This window comes from Lactuca sativa, chromosome 3 (assembly GCF_002870075.4).
Source record: "Lactuca sativa cultivar Salinas chromosome 3, Lsat_Salinas_v11, whole genome shotgun sequence".
Classification (NCBI taxonomy): domain Eukaryota; kingdom Viridiplantae; phylum Streptophyta; class Magnoliopsida; order Asterales; family Asteraceae; genus Lactuca; species Lactuca sativa.
Genome location: NC_056625.2, coordinates 203,411,686 through 203,429,377, shown reverse-complemented (window position 1 = coordinate 203,429,377; position 17,692 = coordinate 203,411,686). Strand labels below are relative to the sequence as shown.

The 17,692-nt window shown below is 35.0% G+C and overlaps 2 protein-coding genes across 2 annotated transcripts; both read right to left on the bottom strand.

Moving 5' to 3' along the window:
- Positions 1 to 674: 674 nt before the first annotated feature.
- On the bottom strand, positions 675 to 2,299 carry LOC111908865 (uncharacterized). Its single transcript, XM_042898726.2, has 4 exons — positions 1,924 to 2,299; positions 1,346 to 1,512; positions 1,057 to 1,155; positions 675 to 882 (listed from the first exon to the last, which is right to left on the bottom strand). The coding sequence occupies exons 1-4, from the start codon at positions 2,060 to 2,062 to the stop codon at positions 751 to 753; spliced, it is 537 nt and encodes a 178-aa protein (XP_042754660.1). The 5' UTR covers positions 2,063 to 2,299; the 3' UTR covers positions 675 to 750.
- Positions 2,300 to 3,374: 1,075 nt separating this feature from the next.
- LOC111908864 (very-long-chain 3-oxoacyl-CoA reductase 1) lies at positions 3,375 to 6,521 on the bottom strand. The gene is made up of 3 exons (XM_023904661.3): positions 5,884 to 6,521; positions 4,241 to 4,310; positions 3,375 to 4,061 (listed from the first exon to the last, which is right to left on the bottom strand). Exons 1-3 carry the CDS (start codon positions 6,519 to 6,521, stop codon positions 3,798 to 3,800), a joined length of 972 nt encoding a protein of 323 aa, XP_023760429.1. The 3' UTR covers positions 3,375 to 3,797.
- Between the last annotated feature and the right edge of the window lie 11,171 nt (positions 6,522 to 17,692).

Genomic DNA, 17,692 nt, shown 5'->3' with positions numbered 1-17,692 from the left:
ATTTCCATGTACTACAAATGTAGGCGTCAGAATCCGATTCATTTAATGTTTTATCGGCAGTATTCGGATCTCAAGACACATTATGGGTGTTGGTACACCGAACAAAGTCAATTCATAAAACTACTATACAACATGGTTTAATCAAGGAGTCGCATTATGTTGTGATAAAAAAAAGATCAAATAGATCATTTATGTTAAAAAATAATGTATTAAAAAACCAAATTGTTCTAATAAAAATATTAAATATTTTTATTTAATAAGTTTGGTTCAAAACTCTAAAATGAATCTAACTAACATTTTTTTATTAAAAATTCATCTAAGACAATGTCACCCATTAATATAATGTGTATCTAATTCATGTTCCCCGTGTTTAACGCGGGTCATAATCTAGTTTAAATAAATAAGAAAGAATTAATATCAAGAAATATGAGGTCAGAGAACAGTTTTATTGGAAAATGGCTAACCTTCTGTGAAATTACAAACAACATTTTTGCAACTGTTGAATCCATCTGTCATCATGTGTGCTCTCTTCTTTAGTGATTCAAGGACACCCTTGTTGCATTTGTTTACCAAGAGAATTGTCTAAAATACCCCTCCATAACAACAATACTTTGCAAACAAGTAATTTTATCTTTAAACTAATCTAATCATCTAATTATTATATCCTTCAGTGATGACAAAATAAGTGAAATTTTTATAAATCAACAGTTTGTGAATGATGAAAATTTGAAAATGGACAATTAGGTAATTTTACCTATCTCTAAGAAACTGCTCATACGAGATATCACCTCCGAGTGTAAGTTCTTGAGCTGAAGTACTAACTTCCAACATCCAGGTAGCAGGGTTATATCCGTCTTTTATCTTACTTACGCCATCAACAGTCTGTTTTATCAAAACATTCACTAAGGTTAAATCTCAATATCTCATTTCATGTCTATATGTCTAATAACCCAAAAGATTTCATTTGTGTCTTAGGATCATAGTAACATTTGCAACATTTACAAATAAAAATAATTCCTTCTAGTTATATTACAACTTTTGGTTTATAAGATTTACCTCTAAGAAAATTTGAGATTCTGAGAGACCTTTTGAGATGGCAAAGACTGTTTTGTGAGTGCCATGAAATGCTGCAACAATGTTCTCTGCAGGAATCACCTGAAAAAACATAAGTGATAACAAAATAAGTAAGGATAACTCTTAAGATATTTAAGCTTCCGTATAGACCAATTATACTAATATATGTTCGTATAAAACATATAAAATTAACAAGTGTAAATGACATAAATTGTCTGCAATCTTGCTGATGACATATAGAATAAGATTGAAAGGGATGATGCATATATACCTGCCAATCCAATAGATCAACAATAATGTTATCTGCATGCTCATAAGCTGACTGGAGTTGCTCCAATTCTTGGGGAGAAGATATTTCAGAAATTGTGGCAACCAATTTAGCCTTGTTGTCAAAAAGACTCTTGTCTTCAATGAAGATGGGATTTATCAATGCTATTGCTGCGTGTAGCAACAATAAAATCAGGATGGATGAAAATCGTTTCTTGGATTTTACCACATTCATATGCTCATAACTTCTCACAGTATGTGATATGTGGGAAATGTCAATGTAGGTGTGGAAAAGGAATGTGAAGATTTAGAATATGACATAAAGGTTTAGCAATCAGTAACTCGTGGTGACACCTATAAGAGCTTCTATAGAAATTAAGCTAAAATGGATAATGTGTTGCTAGCATCTATGATCTAACCTACGCTGAAAGCTGTTTAGAGGCATCTGATTAAGCTTTTGAGAGGAAAATCCATATAAAAGCAAATCGATCCATATAATTATGAAAATTTCCTACATGACAACTGAAGTCCCGAGTGTATCTCCCTTTAGAAGCAAGTAACTAACATTATCAGTAGACTTACAAGACCAATCAGTAGCGAGCTGGCGATGAATAGAAGAGAAGATGAACGTGGTCCAACCCTTTTCAATAGCTGCTGTCATAACCTGCTTGTTCTCCGTCCATATCCATACCTCCTCCTCATTCTTCTTTTCCATCGACATTGTTACAATCACACCGCTCCTAAATCGTGAAACACACTTACCACAATTGCTTCTGACAGCACAATTGATTAATCTATGAGTCGTCAAATTGCCTAAGGACAATAAATAACATGATTAAATGCATAATCCAATGAATCGAGTAAGTAATTGCACAAAGATAAACGAAGAGCAACCTCGAGAGAACCTGTAATGGTGATGAATGGGGAAGAAGGGGGAGAAGAAGGCGATATAGTAGCCATTCCTGTGTTTGCTATTTCCAGTATTTTAACACCTTATTGGGTTCAAATGGAAGGAATCAGAAAAAGGCTTATATAATAAACCATACAAACGTGTAAACTCGGATAAAGGTCGAATACTCACAGATCAAGTATTGCATCCTAGTTTTCTTCACCGTTAATGACCTCGATTGCTTCAAGCCTGGCGATCGGAGCTACCCGAGCCCCGATGTCTTCGTCGTCAGCAGCGGCTTCCTCCTCCTCTCTGTGTTCGGGATCATTGATAGCCATTATAGTTGAGGATCGAAGATGCTGAGACTTGAGAGCGTCTGTTAGGGTGAAAATTGAAGGCGGCGGTGTCTTCGTCGTTAGCAGCAGCGGCTTCCTCCTCCTCTCTGTGTTCGAGATCATTGATAGCCATTAGTTGAGGATCGAAGATGCTGAGTAGCATTAGTCTCCGTTACAGATCTAAAAAATCAGAGGTTTGATTGATCTGTTCATCACCGCCTCCGTATGAAGTTAGGAAAGGGGCGTCTTTGGTGGTGTCGATGTGAATATGTTAGATGTCAGTGTGTTTAGTAGTATATGATCCGTGTAGCGTGTAGTATAATACGTATAATGCTTAATATATTGTACATGAGGTAATATATGTTGTACCTCTTAATTTTCAAGAAATGGGCAATATCCTTAATAATATAGTAAAGATAAAGATAAGGATAAAGATATATGATTTTTTTAAAATTTAAATCCTCTATATTGGGTAAGATAAGGATGTAAGTTGAATGTTTCAATATTAATTTTACATTTGTATTTAATGCATTGTATTTTGTAATTTGTTGACAAATGTTTGTACATTCAGCTTAAAGGTTTGGACGTCTTAAATTTATTTTTATAAATAGTAAGGTTTATATATATATATATATATATATATATATATATATATATATATATATATATATATATATATTAATTTACATCTCATATATTTTTATTACTAAACTGTTACAAATATAGTTGGATACCTATATTTATACTATAGTTTGTTTTGTTTTTTTTTTTTTTTGTTTTTTTTTTTTTTTTTTTTTTTTAGATTTGCTCATTATTTTAAGAATGTATGATCCATAGTGAAATCCAGAAAAAAGAAAAAAACAATATAAGTTTTATTTAAGTGATCTTTTTATTTGTCATTTTTTTTTTTTTAAATTTAAAGACTTTTTTTATCATTTAAAGATCAAATATATTTTAATATGTTATTACTACGTAAGCCCCCCTTATTAAAAAATCTTGGCTCCATCCTTGTCACTGCCTATGTGTCGAAACCGCACTCCCAAACTGCAGCCACTCTCTCTGGTCTTGGGAGTCCCTGTAGTCGAATCTGTCTAGACATAAAAAGAGTCATAAAAAACATTAAGTTCAAGGTTTAAGTTTCTCTTAATTCTAAATCTTTAATCATATTCTCTCAAGGCAAACAAATAAGAACATATTGAATATGAATATTATATATGCCATAATCACACATCTTAATTCGATACATTCTTCTTCCTACATTCTTTGAGCTTTCCTCTTTTGCGAATCGCAAGACACACACCTAACCACCAAGCTTCAATGATATACTCTGGTAGCAATCTTGCAAGAGCCCACAATATTGAGTGCGGCCAATAAGGTGTGCATTGTGGTTCATAACCAATATAACGTATGGCTGCTTGAGCATAACTGTCGGTTGATGCAACAAAAAATGATGACCTTCTAAGTGCTGACATCTTCGTGGCCACATATAAAGGCACCTATTTTACATTTTATGCACAAGACAACTGATGTTACTATGTCAATAGGTCATCAAGGACCAATTGGGTTCGTGAATTGTCTAACGACGTGTATATCGGTTGTGGTTGTCAATCATTGTGTATGCTAACACAGTGTTAAACCAAATGGAATTTTGTTTAGTTTTAAAAGATTAGCATACCTGACATTGCACATCGATACCACTGTTCTTGTATTCGGCATATAGACATCTTGAAAATTGATCGATGTATCTGAAATATAAAACAAAACCAATAAATCATCTCAACTAAAGATGAATAATAACACTTCCACTCATTGTGGCCGTAATTAGTCCTTTTATGGTCTGATAATTGTGTTCACGAATTAGGCATGATCTCATTAAAGCTCATCTGGGTTGGGATTGGTTTCGCCTTCAAGGAAATTATATGATGTAACATTTGTTCAACAAGTTTTGAATAATGTTTAATAGCTGTCAGTATGATGCTTAATATTTTTATATAGCATTGGTTGTATGTTATTTAACATTTTGGTTTAATATATGGTAATTATTCATTCAATTTATTTAGACGATGTTTTAATATCATGCAACACATGTTAAATTAGTTGATAACTATCAACAAGTTTAAAGTTTTTAGGAACACATCGTTTAGTTTTGTTGTTTTTGTTGGAAAAATTATACAAAAACTCCAAAAATAAAATAATAAAAAGTTTAGCAAAAGCGTTCAACCGGACTTAATCTCAAGCTTGGCCCAATTGGTATCGAGCTTAGTCTTAAACGCTTCCAAGGGCTTTCTTTTAATAGGATTTGGGTTTAACCAATATCATTTTTAAACAGATTAGTAGATAAAAACTAGTATCAAAACGGGATATTCATTTCTATTTCAAATTTAGATCCAAGATTCATACGTTTAACTTCTTTCGGGAAACATGTAAACACATTATACAATGTGCAAAGCATGTTTTTATAGGTAGATACATAAGAGGGAAGGAGTAGAATAATAATATGGGTACGAACAAATATATTTTTTTTTTGGAATTTTTTAAGTAAAGAAAACAAAGGGTTAAATTTTCTTTATAATACTACTCTTACTCTATGAAAAAGATACCATGATCAAGAATAAAAACGCACGAGTTCCGGTATAAGCAATTACATAAAACAAGATAATGCAATCGAAATTTAAGATATGTTTTGCGAACTAGTTGAAAGACTTGATGTTAACAAACTAGCTCGTGATTGATAAAAACATGATGTGTGGTGAAACTAGCTCATAAGGTATGAGGAATATGTAAAATGATATAAAAATGCATGTAAAAGATTGAGTTTTTCTATAATACATAAAATGATATATTTGAGAGAATTTAGAAAAAAACTCAATAAACTCGTTGAAACGTTCATCTGAATAAATTTTTGAAAACTAGCTTTTAAGTGAACTTATAAACTATGTTTTTGGTTCATCAAACATAAAAACTAATGATAATACTTGGATCAAAGCACATGCATGTATTGGATTAGTGATTTAATGGTACGCAATATTAACTAATTAATATTTAATATATAAAAATTGTTTTATTGTAAATTACCATAATAGGTGAAAATTAGGTTATGTAAGTGCATATCTTGTGTCACAACACACGTCTGCCCCTTCCCCTATAACTGGTTTGAGCACCAACATGGTGACATAAATCATAATTAATGTTCCAAGTGCAAGAAAGTTAGACTTAGATGTCACATATAATATGAGTTTTCATTTTTGTACGACTAAAATACTAGATACTCTACAATCTTTATTTAAAAAATGTAGCTAAAGTTGGAGAAGATCGTACGCTTTAGTAGCGGCATAAAGTGTATAAAGAGGATCAGAAGGCATAACAACTGCAACACCCGACCCAATATTAACAATAGCTCCTTTTTTTCTTTCGATCATTCCCGACAACACAACCCGCGTAACTTTTGTGGTCCCTTCAACATTAACCTTAATCACATCACACAACAATTTATCATCGACTTCATGAAAAAATCTAGCATATGGATAAGAAACCCCAACATTATTGATCAAAACTCCAACTTCTAAACCATCAATTGTTTCCTTAATCTTCTCAATTCCATGAGTTAAATCACCACAAAAATCAACCACTGCAATCTTGATTTGGGTTTGTTTGAATTTATCTCGAATTGAACTTGAAACATCATTTAGTTTATCAATGTTTCGACCCACAAGAACCAAATTTAGTCCTGTGCTAGCTAGTTGGAAAGCAAACGCTTTACCAATACCATCTGTAGGACCCGTAACCAATGCCCATGACCCGTATTTTTTGAGGTCTTTTGCGGGTCTGAGGAAATGAACAAACACCCAATTCAAAAGTTTGAGGGATGTTTTTGTAAGAGAAAGAAAAGCAATAGTGAGTAGAAGAAGGAGCCATAAAGGTTGAGATTCTAGGTTTTGCATCATAGAGAACTCCATGAAAAAGATCGATTCGATTTAAGAAACACAATATGTCGTTTGGTGGATTAAATAGCAAGAAACAAAGTTGAGTTCATCGTCCACATTGGTACATAGTACAGTTGGTGGAGTTTACGCTAGGTATCTTTATATTCATGCATGGTCATGTGTTGTAAGGTAAGGATTTTTAATTAAAGCAAAAGAGTTGCTAAATTTCATAGTAGTTGTAACGTATCGTTCTCTTTTTATATAAATGATGATTGCATATTTGTATCATAGTAAAAATATTGGTGCTTCATAATATTCGTTTTCATAAAATGCCTCAGTATAACTTAAATAAATAATGGAATTCTCAAATACATAAATAATGGAATTCCGAAAGTTGAATGACAAAAAATTAGTAGACTATATCATGTCAGCTATCTACATATGTAAGCTACTTATAGTCAAGATTGTATTAATTATGGCATGTTTTTTAAGTCGTGTGGAAAAGAAATATGGCCTACCCGAGTGTAGTGATGGTGATGTTGTAAACATTTAAAAGAATAGTAAAAAGAATGTTAATTACTTTATAGGGTAACAAAATGGGTTGTGCTATAAGACTAAACGGAGGGACCCTCGCTACCATCGCTCGTTAGCCTCGCTGTGGACACAAAACACCACACCTTAGCATTCATTAGGGGAGTCGCCAAAGAGGAATCGCTACATACATAGCGAGAGGAGAGAGGGGATGGAGTTGTAATCTGATTGGTACAGCTTCTCATTTTCTACTTTTCCCTTCCTGTCAAACAAGGCAACCAAACAGCCCCCTTCCCCCTGGAAATCATTGCTGATGAAACGACCCAAAAATACGACCCAAAAATTTCATTTTTCAATATAACCAAAAACCATAATCTGAGTGTCATATCATAAAACCATACGTGATGTATCCCAAACATAATAAAAACACTGTGCGGAAAACTGAAACATATCTATGTCATATCAAAATCAAAGACTAAATCAACTCCCAGGATAAAAGCTGAAGCTGTGGTGTGTGCGATGCCATCATCCCGAGCTCTTCCCTCTGCTTGCGGAAGTACCTGAAACCAAAACTGAAACTGTAAGCACGAAGCTTAGTGAGCTCCCCCAAACTACCACATACCATACGATAACATATCAAGCACATACTGGGGCCTTTCCCCCTCCATCGAACCGAAGTCCGAAGCTGACTAACTGGGACCTTGTCCCCTACATCGGACCGAAGCCCGAAGCTAACTGACTGGGGCCTTGCCCCCTCCATCGGACCGAAGTCCGAAGCTGACATCGGACCGAAATCCGAAGCTGACTGGGACCTTGTCCCCTACATCGAACCGAAGTCCGAAGCTGACATCGGACCGAAATCCGAAGCTGACTGGGACCTTGTCCCCTACATCGAACCGAAGTCCGAAGCTGACATCGGACTGAAGTCCGAAGCTGACTGAACATAGCATAAACATATCACTAGCATGATCACACATAAATCCTGTCTGAGCCACGAAGGCATCAAACATGCTAACTACTGCATCGGATCAAAATCCGAATACTACTACTAGCTAAACGGGTCGGCATTGTGGCCTTAGACCCATTCCTACTGGAAGGAAACTCACCTCGTGAACTGGCTGCTGAGTGAATGGCTCTGAGGGCTAACTGCTGCTGCTCTGGTATCTCCCCGGCTACAAGTCCATAAACACACTCAATCAAATACTAAACACTGCACTGGGTAAAATGACTCTTTTACCCTTGGTCAAAGTCAACTCTAGGTCAAAGTCAACTCTTGGTCAAAGTCAACCCACAGTTGACCTGACTCGCCGAGTTGGGCCGCCAACTCACTGAGTCTCTAATCTCACTTCTCAATCCTACTCGTGGCTACTCGTCGAGTATGACATCGACTCGACGAGTACCCTCTCGATCCAAGAACTCAGACAATCTTCATCCGACTCGCCGAGTCATATGAACAAATCGACGAGTTGTTCTTGAGCTTAAGAAGATTGCCTTGGACTCGCCGAGTTGTATGAAGAACTCGCCGAGTCCCTCCATCACTGAGTCTACCCTCAAACTCGCTGAGTCCACTCCACTACTCACTGGACCCACTCGACACCGCTCAAAAGGAAGAAATCGGGGACTCGCGACTCGACTCGCCGAGTCACCGCCATGCAACTATTCTACACTCGATTCTGCTCGAATCCAATACATACACAAGATAGATCTGAGTCCAATAAGCTGATTTACCACGTAAAGTTTCCAACTTTACGTGTACAAACACATGAACAAGGGAATAAAGGCTAAAAGATGCTTAAAAGGGGTAGATCTAGGGTTAATATGCAAAATAGCTCCATAAAGGCAATAGATCTGGGTGCTACAACTCCTAAATAAACAGATTTAAGGATATCTCGGCATAATAGGGTTTCCATATCAACATAAGGCTTGAGAAAAGAATCAACTAGATCTAGAGACGGGGTTTTAAAGCAATAAAGGGAAGGAAATCTGAAGAATACCTCAAAGAGCTCTTGCTTTCCCTTGAATCTCTGCTCTACAATCCTTCTCCTTGCTCCTTTCTTCTTCTCCTTCTTCAAGCCTTCACAAATGCACACAAGATCACTTAAAATCACTCAAGAACGAATTAGGGTTTTCTCACAGCTTCTGAGGGTGAAGGAGGCGAGAATGGAGGCCATAAGGTGGCTTAAATAGTGGGCAACCCGGGGATTTAGGGTTTCTCCCAGACGGACAGACTCGCCGAGTCCAGAATATGGACTCGCCGAGTCGCCAGCTAACACGTGCTTGAAATCCCGTCCCTACTCGGCGAGTTAGGCTATGAACTCGCCGAGTCCCTCTTGCAAAACTTCAAAATAAATACCAAGGAATCATCATACCGGAGACGGGTCGTTACAGCTGATGCACTCATTCTTCTTCTTCGATTACTACTAAAAACTCCACTGACGTTTAATGGAGGCGCGAAAAACTCCACCGGCGTTTAACGGATGCGCAATTGATTGAATTTATTGTAGCAGACCAGTAGAAGAGAGAGAGAGAGAGAGAGAGAGCACTTTGTTTTGTTGTGTGGCGTGTGGGGTCACGTTCTTCTTTTGAATGAATACAGTGGACCAAAAAAATTTATATTCTTTATGAAGGTAACGTTTGAAGTTTAAAATTTGAAAGTTTAATCAATAAATTCTACTAACGTATATTATTTAATATTTACGTCTATAAATTAATGTTTCGGTTTTCATTATACAAGTGTGATTTGCTTTCGTTTCTTCCTCTCTCTACGAACCGACGTAATATTTTGGATATTAAAATAATATAACTTAATTAAATTTGGAAATTTTTTTTTGGAGTGTTAGAGTGTTACCATTTCCTTTGAAATGGCAAGAATGAGATGTTAAGACAAAAAAATGAGGTGACATTCAAAAAATGACATGTCAAGGTGGTAGGAGTGTTACCATTCCCTCTAGCCTAACATCTTTAGCATGTTGCCACATAGGAGTTTTAAAGGCCATATAAGATTTTTTTGAGCCATATAGGATGAATAGAGTGGTAGACAAAATGTAGGGAGCGGTAACACCCTAATCTTATATTATTTTTATTTTGAAAAAGAAAAAAAAAGAAAAAAAACAAAAAAAAGAAACCAATGAGAGGCTTCATATTCCAACCTTTTTTTCTTTCCCATCGCTAGCAAGTTGGCGACTTTCTTGTGGCAAGAAGCGTAACACTTTTGTAAGGAGTGGGCTTAACAGCCTTAACGAGCTGGAGGCAAGTACGGCTCGCGAGCCATTCCCTCGAGCCTAAGTATACCTCTTAACCATATTTATCCCCTTAAATCAATCAAATCAAAATTTTAACATTTGATTTGATATTATTTTTTTTCTCTTTTGTTTTATTTTCTTTTTTGCTTTTACCATCTTGTTTATTTTTATTATTTTTAATTCTTTATTATTATTATAAATTTCGCATAAAATTTTTACATTCGGATGACATTATAAATTCTAATGGCTATATAAAATCTATTTTTAATATTTTAATATGAATATTATTATTGTTATTATTATTATAAATTTCGAACAAAATAATAATAATAATAATAATAATAATAATAATAATAATAATTTTTATAATTTATAACAATAATAATATTAACATTAAAAAAAACCGATTTTATATACCCGTTCGAATTTATAATGTCGTTCGAATGTTAAAATTTTGCATGGAATTTATAATAATAATAATAATAATAATAATAATAATAATAATAAATAAATAAATAAATAAATAAATAAATAAATAAGTTAAACAAGAATTAAAAACAACAAAAAAACAAAATAGGAGAAAAAACAAAAGTAAGAAAACAACAAAAGATAAAAAGTCAAATAGAAGGGATGAAATTGAAAAAAAAAAGTACTTATATAAAACCCCTAACAAAATATCCTTGTATGGGATTAATAGAGGTGTGGGGGAAGGGTGGTTAGCCCCTCTCACTTGTCTAATGCTTTGGTACATATCAATATGTTGGATGGAGGTAATTGAAATATTAGATGAAAAGCTAGAATTTAATTTTAAAATTAGTTGTTAGCTAATAATTTATTTTATGAATTAGTAGTGTTTGGTAAAATTATCTTATAATCTAAATTGCAATATCAAATGATAAATGAACAATTAGATATAACTAAAATAGAAGATAATACACACAATTAATTACAAATTTGCAATATTTTTGAAAAAAAATCAAGCTTTTTAAAAGTAGCTTCTCAAAAGATACTTTATAGTTTTATAAGCTAGTTGGTAAACTAAAATAACTTATTCTTTATGCTTTTATCAAACAATAAATTACAATAAACTAACTTATTTTTGCAAACAAAGTCTAGTTGCTAAGAAGACTTCAAAATTCATGATTTTCATTTTCATCCTTTTTAACTTATGAAGAGATACTTTTGCATCCTTGTTTATACTTCACATTACAAATAAAAGTTTTTCCTGAAAAATGATGTTTATATGTTTGAATAGGTTTGATTATGAGTATTCCATCTTCCCATTATTTTAAAATCCATATGTACATATTTGGCGCATTTGTTAGCTCTTAGAACTTTTCTGGGGCATTTGTTATCCTGTAGAACTTTTTTTGTTGTTGAATACGCATGATTGATACCAACTATTGTAGATAAAATCATTTTTTATGTCTGAGTTCACCTCTAACAACGTCTTTGGCAACCACCTAATGCCGGTGATGAGGTGTGCAACCTGTGCACATGCACAGGGCCTTCATCTTTTGGGGCTCAATTTTTTTTAATACTAATATACGATATCAGTTTTGGCTCAAAGTAAAGTCAATGCAAAATAGACAAATTGTCCACTAATGGGTCACGTAAGGCAGCAGGCGGCATGGGCAATGTGATACAACCAATTCGTAAATCGTTATTCACTAATTCTCCTTTTGCTCTAAGCCTCTATTCCTCTAAGCGACACAACAGGTCAGCAATGATAGCAGCATCAAAGGAGATCGACAACTCAACCTCAGCGAGATAGCTAAACATCAACGACAACAACATTCAAGGGCATCAGTCGGTTTTAATCTATATTCTGTAATCACTAATTGTCTAATTAGGTCGACAATCACTCAATCAAGTAAACGGTTATATCAAATATAATTTTACAGTTTATCAATTAGATAATTAGACAATTATAATTATCAATTACATTATATTGATAGATTTAGTTTTTATCAGTTTTGATGTTTTATCAATTATCATTATCAGTTTTCCTTGAAATCCTGATTCTTGATTATTGATTCTTGAATACTTGAAATATTTAATGTTAAATCATTAATGAATGTTGTCATTGTTGGAATCCTAAACTAACTCAAAAACTGAAAATTGGAATGTTCTTCCAAAAAATACCCCGGGTCGTATTATTGATTCAATCACTCAATGATTCCTGAATACTTGAAATCTTGAATGTTGAATCATGAATGGATGTTGTCATGTTGAATGATTCTTGAATACTTGTTCACACGTAGTTGGTTAGCGTTGCGATATGTAATTACTTAATAAAATACTATGATTTTGCTATGTTTATTGCTAAAAAGTTTATCATCATTTTAAAAAAAATATTAATATATGTAATTAATTAGTTACACGTTAATGTCTAAGGGCCTTTTTTTTCACCTTGTCTCGGACATTTGAATCCTTAGGATCGGCTATGTTGTCACCTTTAGCGACTTTTCCACCTCTGACGACATCTTCAATCATCTTTTTCAGCCAACATCTTCGGCATAATATTTCCAGAAATCAAGAAATCAATAATGTTAATGCGTGTTCGAGAAATTGTATTCATAAATCAAGAAGTCAATAACATTTATGTAGGTTCGAGAGATCCTTTACTTAAATCAAGAACTCAAGATCGTTTATGTGTATTCGAGAAATTATTTCTAGAAATTAAGAACTCAACACTAACAGGCTTTTCAAGTTTTTTTTTTTTTTTTTTTTTTTTTTATTTTTATTTTTAAATCTTGGTTAAATCTCTAACCTCCTTGTGGGTTTCTTCATATATAGATGATTTCTTGTTAAATATCCAACAATGTGAGGCATTCCAAGGATTTCTTATTAGATAAGCTGTTGTGTCTAACACACAAAGAAAAACAAAGATTACACAGGGATACCAAGTGCAATGAGCCGGTTTAAGACCGTATCGGGATTTTTATTTATTTATTATTTTTTTTTTTTTGAAAAAAGGTTATCGTAGATATTGATTTTATGTTTCTTTCACATACAAAAAGAATTTATATAAAAATATAATATGTTGAAAATTCGTGGGTAAATCACTCATGTAATACCCACAAAATTAATTTATTTAATAAAAACCATAATCCATGGCAAATCCGTTAGTAAATCACCTGCGTAATTAATTTGTAACATCCAATTTGCACAGGTATTCTTTTTGATAAGTTAACCATTCAAATAAGATAAAATTTTTCACATCTATTCTCGGTAAATGGTTCATTTATGTCATGGGCTATTAAAGACGTAAAAATATGGATCTTGAGATGGTTATTACGTGGCCATCGATGAGTGAAACACGCATCCATTTTGTGTGTCACAATATGATGGCCACCTGGGTGTTTAACCCTTATTTCGAGACTTGTGCCTAGGCATGAACAAAAGAACCGAACCGGCCGGAATCGGCCCGACCCGAAAACCGGCTTCGGCCAAAATAAGAACCGAACCGGCCCGGCGGTTCTACCGGTTCCGGTTCTATCGCTTTCGGTTCCGGGTCCGGTTTTTGCCGGGTTTTCGATTTTGGAACCGATCTTCGAGAAATAGCAACGTATTTTGGGGTTACGGTTTCGCTTTATGCCCAGTTATTGAATGTGATTATAATCTCGAAGATCAATAACATAAATGCAAAACTGTTAGGTTTTTTATATACATATACATTGAGTATATAAACATACATATTATTGTATTTTGTTTGTTTTTGTTAAGTATCCGAATCATACGTACATAAGAAGATTAACTGTTCTAATATGTGGATTAAAATCTTGCAAATTTGAAACCTCGAAAATTGTGTTATTGATGATATTGGTGTATTTAGGATATGATATTTATAAGCAGTGCATTATACGTAGGCATGAGCAAAAGTTTACTTTTTAACGATCTAAACGTGTTCGAATGTATTGGTTAGTTTTTATTTTCTTGATTCTAAATGATCTAATCATCCAAACGTGATATTGGTATTACTTTAACGAATGTATTATTGAGATAAAGTTAGTATGGGTTATTTTATGATTCTTAGTGTATGTGTTATTCCTTTTATGGAAAAACACACTATTGTTTCTCGTCCTGCAAACAATATTTGCATGCTCCGAAAGAGAAGAAAATATTCAAGGATTGAGACTTTTTATTCATCTGTCAATTAAAATAGATGTAAATTGGGTTTTTTGTTTTACAATCACTTTTTTTTACGTCCAAATTAGAACTCCAAAGTCCAAACCACAAAAAGCAACGATTTTTTTTTAAAGTCTATCCGGTCCGGTTCCCGGTTTTGGGCCGGTTCCAATGACCGGTTCTTACAATGTCCCGGTTCCAAAAATTGATGAAATTTTAGTATCGGTCCCGGCCCGACCGGTTCCATCGGGTGCCAGTTCCGGTACCGGTTCCGGTTCCGGCCGGTTCCCCGGTTCATATGCTCATCCCTACTTGTGCCCTATTTTTGGGAAGTGAGAGCTATGGTTTTGCACACTTTTAGCCTCCATCACCTCCCTATTGCTCTCCAAGGAACCATATTCATTTTTAGCCTTGAAGAAGAAGAAAATGTGTTTTGGTGCATTATCGCATTTAGCAAGCCTCTCCATCATCATCTTGAGCTATTTTAGGACTGTTGTAAGTCCTCAAGTTCTTTCCTTTGTAGTTCAAGCATGCTAGATCTACATTTTGCTCATTTTTCGCAATGTCTAAGGAGGTTTTGAATGTTGGAAAATCATAAAGTTAGCAACCTTCTGAGTTCTTGTCACTCATTTGTAGTCCCTTGTCCCGGAGCTTGAAAGTTAGTGAGTTGTGAGTTCCATGCATGAGATTTGGTCTCAATTTTCCTTCATTTTGACTTAGCTTGTGTTCAGGAAATGCATGTCCAAAAAACAATAATTTTTATGGTGATTTGGGATGAAGAAAGACTTCTGGAAAGTTTAAGTGACTGGATTGAAGGATTAAGAGCTTAAAGCATTAAGTTGTCAAGAGCGATTCCCACGTCGTGACGGGTTGATTGTCACGACGGGGTGATGGATAGCTTTGCAACTGTTTTGTCTTAACATTATATCAACGTGATCAATGGGTGGCCGCGATGTGACGATCATCTGATGTTGACTTTGACCAGGGAGGGCTTTTGGTCAATTTAAGGGTTTTAGGGTGTAGGCTAACATGGTACTTCCTTATTTTTGTTAGGTGTCTTGTAGTACCGATCTGCACTGTGTGAGTGCTGATGTGTTTAGCTGCTATCTGCGAGGGGAGTTTTCTTACTTTATTACTTATGCCATAGTGTGTGTGCAAGCTGACCAGTTGGGTCTTATTTGTTGATTATTGTTATGTGTTATTAAGTTGCTGATAGATCCATGGCATGTTGTTAGCCCATTGGGACTGCTCACAGTCCCTAAGGTTGTTAATAGCCCATAGGGCATGCTGTTAGCCTACTGGAACCATTGATAGTCGTCAAGGTTGTTGATAACCCATAGGGCATGCTGCTTGTAAAGCTTGGCCCAGGTATTATTCATTTCTTAGCATTTTTTAAGGATTTGGGCTGGAACTCGATGAGTTGGGGAGCTCCGACTCGTCGTGCAGGAATCTATTTGGCTGTGGAGTTTAAGGGTCCAACTCGACGAGTTAAGGGGCCCCAACTCGAAGAGTTGACGACCAAAGATGAAACCCTAATTTTCGGGCGTTGCAACCTATATAAAGGTTTTAAACCCTCTTGGTTGGCCTCTTGACTATCCTCCCTATCCATAGAAACCCTAGATTTGCATTCCATCTTACATCTTGAGTGTGGTGAGCTTAAAAGAGTGGTTTTTGGTGATTCTTGAAAGGAGCTTGAAGGTGGGAAGCATCTAGCTTGAAGAAGGGTCTTTAGATCCAAAAGCTCTTCTTCAAAGGAAGCATTTTTGAGGTATAAAGTCGTCACCTTGCCATATATTCATCTAGATCTCCTTATTTGAAGTTTATGCATGATTTTGGGGGTTTTGGTTGAGTCGTCCGAAAGATGAGGATTCCAGGGGTTGTCAAGCTAGATCTAACCGCTTCATGACCTCTTGAAGCTTAAAGTTGCAAAATTTATTGGTCCCTGTGTCCCATGAATGGAATATGTCCATTATGAAGTCATAAATGAGCCTTATAGGGTATTTCTAGCATGCATGGACGTAAAGTTGGAAACTCTACGTGTTTTGCCTACCTTTAGACATCAGATCTGTGTTTTGGGATGTTGATATGGGAGTTTTAGGGCTTAATGGGTCAAGACCCTCTTTAAAGAACCTAAGGTTTGAGTTTAATGCCTTATGGAAGAGATTTGAGGTTTGGGTCCCTTGGATCCATTAGAAACAGCTTAATGCATTAACATGCTGGATTCCTGGCCAACTAGGTGAGTTCATTGGTGAACTCGACGAGTTGATGGGATTTTTCGCGATCTGATAAGACATTAGGGAAACTCAACGATTTGAAGAGATAAATCGACGAGTTGGGTCAACTAAGGACATTGACTTTGACCTTTGACCTTGGCTTTGACCAAGTTTAACCTTTATGGGTTTTAGGGCATGTTGAGTTGCAATTAAGGAAATTGTTTATGTTTTAGGGTTGTCTATAACAGATATTAGAACGTCGACCTAGTCAGCTTTCGTGCAAGTATTGATGTGGGTCTTCTCACCACACTCATGGGTCCAAGGCACCAAGACCGACCAATTAATTGATATGATATGTTTGTAATGTATGGGAAATGGTATGTTACTTGATGTATGTATGGGCTTATGTGAAGACCGTATGGGAGCCTATGGCACATGTCAAGATCATCTGGGAACCCATGGCATAAGGATATAAGACCATGGGGGCAGCCCACCGCATTCCATTGAAGACCATGGTGGGAGTCCATGGCAATTTGTATGTATATGTATGAGCATGGAATTATGTGATTATCTGATTTGTGTGATTGGGAAAAACTAAGCTTGTTCTTACAATTTATTTGTATGTTTCAGGTACTTCTATTGATAAGGGCAAGGGCCCGGTTTGATGACGAGTTATGCATTCTCCGATGTTTTCACATTTAACTCTTTGTACTCTGAATTTTCAAAATAGCATGGATATGTATTGGGATTTTTATAATTACTATGGTTGAGGTTATGAAAATAAAAGTTTAAAACATTTATGAAAATTTGACTGTTACAACTTGGTATCAGAGCCTTGGTTTGAGAGATTCAGACACACTTCTGAGTAGGTCAGAACTCAAACTAAGGGAATGGTAACAATAGCTTTTCAGAAATAAACCAAATTGTAATTTCTTGAAAACAATTTTAGAAGAAAATGGGAGAATGCAATGCAAGTAATCGGTTGATCTCAAGTAAGTATTACCAATGTTTTAGTCATGATATTATATATATATATATATATATATATATATATATGCTAGTATGGATTACATAGTCCTAGAATAAG

Bases quoted from the DNA above. Each gene is read 5' to 3' on its own strand.
- LOC111908865 (XM_042898726.2), bottom strand. From the start codon at position 2,062: ATGTCGATGGAAAAGAAGAATGAGGAGGAGGTATGGATATGGACGGAG. The intron at 1,513-1,923 runs GTAAGTCTACTG...TGCTACACGCAG, and splicing joins GCTCGCTACTGATTGGTCTT to CAATAGCATTGATAAATCCC. The intron at 883-1,056 runs GTAAATCTTATA...TTGATAAAACAG, and splicing joins AATCTCAAATTTTCTTAGAG to ACTGTTGATGGCGTAAGTAA.
- LOC111908864 (XM_023904661.3), bottom strand. From the start codon at position 6,521: ATGGAGTTCTCTATGATGCAAAACCTAGAATCTCAACCTTTATGGCTC. The intron at 4,311-5,883 runs GTACGATCTTCT...TTTATATTTCAG, and splicing joins CTTTATGCCGCTACTAAAGC to ATACATCGATCAATTTTCAA. The intron at 4,062-4,240 runs GTATGCTAATCT...AATGTAAAATAG, and splicing joins GTATCGATGTGCAATGTCAG to GTGCCTTTATATGTGGCCAC.